This window comes from Hydra vulgaris, chromosome 05 (genome assembly GCF_038396675.1).
Source record: "Hydra vulgaris chromosome 05, alternate assembly HydraT2T_AEP".
In the NCBI taxonomy this organism is placed as follows: Eukaryota; Metazoa; Cnidaria; class Hydrozoa; order Anthoathecata; family Hydridae; genus Hydra; species Hydra vulgaris.
Window position 1 is genome coordinate 43,087,501 of NC_088924.1, and position 7,500 is coordinate 43,095,000.

The 7,500-nt window shown below is 22.1% G+C and overlaps 1 protein-coding gene across 2 annotated transcripts in view; it reads left to right on the forward strand.

Moving 5' to 3' along the window:
• The window catches only part of LOC136080067 (uncharacterized), a 118,152-nt gene that overhangs the window by 57,229 nt on the left and 53,423 nt on the right, over positions 1 to 7,500 (forward strand). For both annotated transcript variants that reach the window (XM_065796681.1, XM_065796682.1), the window contains exon 5: positions 1,992 to 2,193. In XM_065796681.1, the coding sequence (XP_065652753.1) occupies positions 1,992 to 2,193 (202 nt within the window). The remainder of the gene's footprint in view (positions 1 to 1,991; positions 2,194 to 7,500) is intronic.

The window sequence follows — 7,500 nt, forward strand, 5'->3', positions numbered from 1 at the left end:
GATTTTTTTAAACCAATCAATAACAGATAAGGTGCTTTGCCATTGATTCAATTGTAATTTATTTTTTAATTCGTGAATAATTTTAGGTAAAATGACTTTACTAACTCTTTCTACCTCGTTTTTCAAGGATTTAAAAACGAAGTGAATGGTTGCTAATGAAATAATCCATATGGTCTTTTAAAGTAAAAAAAACAGCCGGACGATCTGTTTATCTCAATATTACTATACGCTTCATGGCGGATTAAAAAACTTTTTTTTTTCATATTTATTTGATCTTTTAACTCTGGCAACGATTTTTTGTAGGTAGAAGTAATTACGTTTGTTAACAGTTGGTTGTATTCATCTTCAGTTTATACAAATTCGATGTTTTGTATGCCTTTATTATTGTTTTATGCGACGTACGTATGGTTTTAAATTTTTTTTAAAAAAGCCATACGTACGTCGAATAAAACATTATTAAAGGCATATTATTTTGAAACCTGCATTTTACGTTGCAAAATTTTATTGATTTAACTAAGTTTATGAGCTACTTTTTGAAAGTACGCATTTCATTTATTTGTGGTGGCATTTTGATGACTTAAATCGATGGTCTTTATAATTTGAATCATTTCTTGGGACGTTATTTGAAAAAGAGAACGCCTTCCTTCTCATTTTCTTTACGAGCATTTGTGTTTTGTTTAGTAGTTTTAATTTAAATTAATTTTCAGATGAATTGGATATATTTTTGATTAAATATATCTAGTTTATTTTTTTAATTTTGTTGAAGACAAAATGGAAAAAATAAACTGGATATATTCAATCAAAAAGAAATCCAGTTCAGCTAAAAAATAATTTAAATTAAAACTATTAAATAGAAAATGTATTACTATGGTATAATAATAATAATAATACAAATACTCCAGTGCATTTAAGAGTGCTCAATATTATTAAATAATACATATCTATAAATATATATATATATATATATATATATATATATATATATATATATATATATATATATATATATATATATATATAAATATACATACATATATATTTATATATATATATATATATATATATATTTATATATATATATATATATATATATATATATATTTACATATACATATATGAATATATATATATATATATATATATATTTATATATACATATATATATATATATATATATGTATGTATATATATGTATATATATATTTATAAATGTATATATATATACATGTATATATATATAAATATATATATATATATATATATTTATATATATATATATATATATATATATATATATATATATATATATATATATATATATATATATATATACATATATATATAAACTTATATATATATATTTATATATATATATATATTTATATATATATATATATATATATATATATATACATATATATATATATATATATAAGTTACACAATATTTTAGCCAAATTTTGCAACATGCAATATTCTAGTGTGAAGTATATGTTTTTACAATTATTTCCAATTTAGTCAGTTTATCAATGTTTAAGCCTAAGTTAGATATCTTTAAAAAATATATTTTATTTTACCAATAAACGGAACAAATATTTCATATGCACTGTTAGTTTGTATGACTGCTACTTTATTTGTATTGGCTATTACCGCATTTTAAATTCTCTCTCTCTTTCACCATCTCTCACTCTCTCTCTCCCTCTCTCTCTCTCTCTCTCTCTCTCTCTCTCTCTTTTATATATATATAAAGACTTACTCACTCTCTCTCTCTTTATATATATATAAAAACTAACTCACTCTCTCTCTCTTTATATATATATATATACATATATATAAATATATATATATATATATATTTATATATAAATATATATATATATATTCATAAATGTATATATTTATATATTTATATATATATATATATATATATATTTATATATATATATATATATTATAAAAATTTTATTTACTATATATATATTTTTTTTTTAGAGACAGAAATTCATATATGGCTATAGTTTATATAAAAAATGATAACTTTAATTCAACAGCAGATGTAGAAAATGCAGTTTTTAAAATCTACTATAATAAAAACTTTATTATGTATAAAGAATATATGTCTATAATTGGTGGAACAGTTACAAATATAACGATTAAAATTTCTTTCTCGACACCAAACATTTTAAAATTTACAGTAAGTGATATTAATATGATATTAGTTTATTATGAGGATTTACGCTTATTTGTATGTATATACATATATATATATATATATATATATATATATATATATATATATATATATATATATATATATATATATATATATATATATATATATACATAATGGAATATATATATATATATAAATATATATTTATATATATATATATATATATATATATATATATATACATATATACATACATATATATACATAAATGAATATATATATATATATATATATATAAATATATATATATATATTTATATATATATATATATATATATATATATATATATATACATATATATACATAAATGAATATATATATATATATATATATATGTATATATATATTTATATATATATATATATATATATATATATATATATATATATATATATATATATATATATATATATATATAAGTTATGTTAGTGTATTCTACAAACAGAGTGCTCAATGTTTGAAAAGAACAGAGCGATAATAAATTAGTAAAAACACTTATTTAATTTTTGATTACTTCAACACTGTGTTTCACTATCAGTAGGTTCATCAGGATGAAAATTTCTTCCTGATGAACCAACTTATGGTAAAACACAGTGTTGAAGTAATTAAAAATAAGATAAGTCTTTTTACTTATTTATATATATATATATATATATATATATATATATATATATATATATATATATATATATATATATATATATATATATATATATATATATATATAAATATATATATATATATATATATATATATATATATATATATATATATATATATATGTATATATATATATATATATATATATATATATATATATATATATATATATATATATATATATATATATATGTATATATACATATATATATATAGGCATATATATATATACATATATGTATACACACATTTTGGTATTCACCTGAGACCTAAAAAAGACCTAAGAAAGTATCACCTGCAGCAAAAATCCTAATACCTAATTACGAAAGCTTAGGGCTATTCTGCATTTCTATAAACACATTTTGAAATTTTTAAGAACGCCCCACTTGATTTCCTACTCTACTTTAAACGCATAGTTTATCTAAGTTTGAAATGTAATCAAATTTAATCTAGTTTAGCTTAAATGGTTCCAAAAAAAAAAGAAAAAAAATTTTTAATTTTCCATACCCTGATTGAGGAAAAAAACTCTAAAAAACTATTACTATTTTACTTCCATAGGTACTCTCATCAGAAGTACTAGTAATAAATACAGTTGCTAAACATCTGTTGTAGCTTCATTACGCGAGGAATTAACTTGTCTTATATCAGTAAATGTTAAGATTTTTAATGAACAATAACATACATAGTTTCTGGACCCTTATCATGTTGTTGTGCTAGTATAGCTGATAAAAAAATTAACCCGAATGCCAGCTAATATGGAGGTTTTTTATTCTATGGATTTAATTGTACCAAAGCCTCCAAGCTTATTACAATGGTCGCAGAATATTTCTGGCCAAATTTTATGCGTCAATACCGGGAAAAAAATTTAGTTAATGCTTGTAAAAATAGACAAGGCACCTTTTAAATTAACTCAATGTTGTTAGAGATGTGCATAGTAAATACATAAACTTTAGGGAAAGAATAGGATAGGAAAAAGAAAAAGCATATCTTCCATAACATGTAAAGTGTGTCAAATTAAACAAAACTTATATTTTAATAAAGTTTGATTAATCTACTTTTTGAAACAAATCTAAGTAAATATCAAATTTAAAAAAAATAAGACAACAAAACACAATCCTGCCACACCAGCAAAACGCAAAGTTTGAAAAACAATGAACACGACTTTAGCACAAAAATCATTTTCGTAAAACGCGGATTTTGTCATGCCTAGTAATATTTTTGGATCTGAACTTTTGTGTTTTGGTGCCTATAAAATGTGTAATTTGATAGGTTATTTTTCCACGTCAGTTTTAATGTGTTTTTTAAATTAACATGTGAGTTGTAAAAAATATTATTGTCCTATTATAGCTTGTATGTTATTATAATATATGTTATAATGAATATTTTTGATGAATGTTGTTCAATTATAACCATAATTTATTAGAAGTATTTTTTGAATTCTTCGAGATTTACTTGCTAATAACAAAATTCCTGCAACAACTTGGGGTTACTAAAGTCAATATAAAATTAAGTTTCAACCTAGTGCTAATAGCAGTTAAATAATGTTTCATAAAAAAGTTGTGACCCAGCTATGTGCATAGATTTGAGTAGCTCTATATAAAATTAGGGGTTTATGCAAGTTAATTGCCCGCTTCTGTTTAGTTTCAACCATTGGCATCCATTAATCAAAAAATACCCTGTACAATAACTATTTATGTTATCAGGGTTGTTATCTGTCAAATATGTCTGAGGCATATTTTCTGCCGACATAAAATATGTCAGACATATTTTCTGCCGACATAAAATATGTCAGACATATTTTCTATTGACATATTTTGACATAATTTTATGTCTGAATTATTTTCTGCTGACATAAAATATGTCAGACATATTTTCTATCGATATATTTTGACATATTTTTATGTCTGAATTATTTTCTGCTGACATAAAATATGTCAGACATATTTTCTATCGATATATTTTGACATATTTTTATGTCTGAATTATTTTCTGCTGACATAAAATATGTCAGACATATTTTCTATCGATATATTTTGACATATTTTTATGTCTGAATTATTTTCTGCTGACATAAAATATGTCAGACATATTTTCAATTCTTGAAGAAAAAATCAATCTAACAAGTTTATTGCGCATTTCAACTTAATTTACAGAATTAAGTGAAAATAGTTTAACAAATTTGCTGCTTTTTTGCAATCAATTATGCTTCATAAAACTTTTACTTTAAACCCTATAAGCAAACAGCAGTTGTTTTATAAAGGTCTTTTTCTGCCCTTTTTAGCGATGTATCATTTGATAGTATTGACTAATATTGGCATTTATTGACTTATTTATTGATTATGACTAATATTAACATTGAGAGTATTGACTAGTATTGAGGCATCATTTGATAGTATTTGATAGTATTGATTATTATTGGCGCTTTCCCTTATTAGAATACAAAATCTCAAGCTGAGTTTTTATTACTAAAAGTGGTTTTTAATAGATGACTAAACTTAAAATTTTTTCTTTGATTAAAATAATAAGAAAAAAAAAAAATTTTTTCAGTTATTTTTAATTATTAGTTGATCCGGAAAAAGATTTCATTAGGAAAAATTGAATTCAAAAGATTCTATGAAAAAAACGGTTCACAAAATTTCAAAAAACTCCTGCCAAACTAAATTTATTTAAGCTGAAGAATTTGAAATATTTCTCAAAAGATATATTCAGCTCATTAAATTCATATTAAGAAGACTAACCGGTAATAATTTATAACTAATTACGAGTAATATAGTTTTAGTTATAATAGTTATGATTTATTTAAAAATAAAATAATTGACAATTGCATTATAACAGCATAATTAACTGCCATATACTTGCATAAAATGTTTTGAGTGAAATGAAAAAAATATATTTTGGAATAATTATTTTTTTCGTTTTCCTTACGATTTAAAGTCAAAAATGGAAATTAATATATTGAATGAATCTACTATTAGTTAAAAATTACTAAAAATGTTTCTTTTTTAAATAGTATTTTAATCAAGAGAGTAATTTTAAGCTTAGTAATATTAATATAAACCATTTTCAGTAATAAAAACTCAGCTTGAGATGGTTTTTACATTTTAATAAGGGAAATCGCCAATACTAATCCATACTAATCAATACTATCAATTACTAACAAATACTATCAAATAATGCATCAATACTAGTGGATACTCTCAAATGATACATCGCTAAAAATACTTTGTCAATACTATCAAATGATACATCGATAAAAATGGCAAAAAAAGACTTTTATGAAACAAAAGATATTTGCTTATAGGATTTAAAATAAAAGATTTATGATGCATAACACAGGTCAACAAAAAAAAAAATTTTTCTGGTGCCAAGAAAACAATTTGTTTTTTATGTAGGATTTCTTATTTTGATTTCAAATATGAAACTCATTTTTTACCATCACGTCAAGTTGTAAAGATATTTGGGTTCAAATTTTTAGAATTTGGGGTAAAGTCCCTAATATTGTCGAAAAAAAAGTTGTTCAAAAGTATGTCAACCTGAGTCTCAAAAGAAGCGTATTTTCATAGAGATTTTAAGATGTTATTCGTTTGTAATAAAAATAAGCATTTTTTGTATTATTGCTGAAAAACATTTTGTTGACATTTTTTTAAGAGTCTTTAGCAGTTTTTCAAATATTTTTTTTACAAAAAAAATTTTCAGGAAAAATTTGTATGTTTTTTAAAATCTCTGTACCATCTTATAAAATACGCTTTTTTTAAACCCAAGTTGACATACTTTTGAACAACTTTATTTTTTGTCAATATTAGGAACTTTACCCCAAATATTAAAGATCTGATTCAGATCTTTAATATTTAATATTGGGTTCAGATCATCTGAACCCAAATATCTTTACAACTTGACGTGATGGTAAAAAATGAGTTGCATATTTGAAATCAAAATGTGAAATGCAATCCAAAAAACAAGTTCTTTGCTCGGCACCAGAAAAAAAATTTTTTTTGTTGACCTTCAATTATAATTGATTGCAAAAAAGCAACAAAGTTGTTAAACTATTTTTACTTAACTCTGTAAATTAAGTTGAAATGCGCAATAAAATTGTTAGATTGATTTTTTCTTCAAGAATATCTAACAGCAAATAATTCAGATATAAAATTATGTCAAAATATGTCGATAGAAAATATATCTTACATATTTTATGTCAGCAGAAAATAATTCAGACATAAAAATATGTCAAAATATGTCAACAGAAAATCTGTCTGACATATTTTATGTCAGCAGAAAATAATTCAGACATAAAATTATGTCAAACATGTCAACAGAAAATATGTCTGACATATTTTATGTCAGCAGAAAATAATTCAGACATAAAATTATGTCAAATATGTCGACAGAAAATATGTCTGACATATTTTATGCCAGCAGAAAATAATTCAGACATAAAATTATGTCAAAATATGTCAATCGAAAATATGTGGGGCATATTTTATGTCGGCAGAAAATATTTCTGAAAATATGTCGACAGATCTGCCAGACATATTTTGTCGTAACAACTCTGTATGTTATTAAAGTATTAGGTCTCTAAGGCCGGTAAAAACAGCATTTTAGTGATAAAT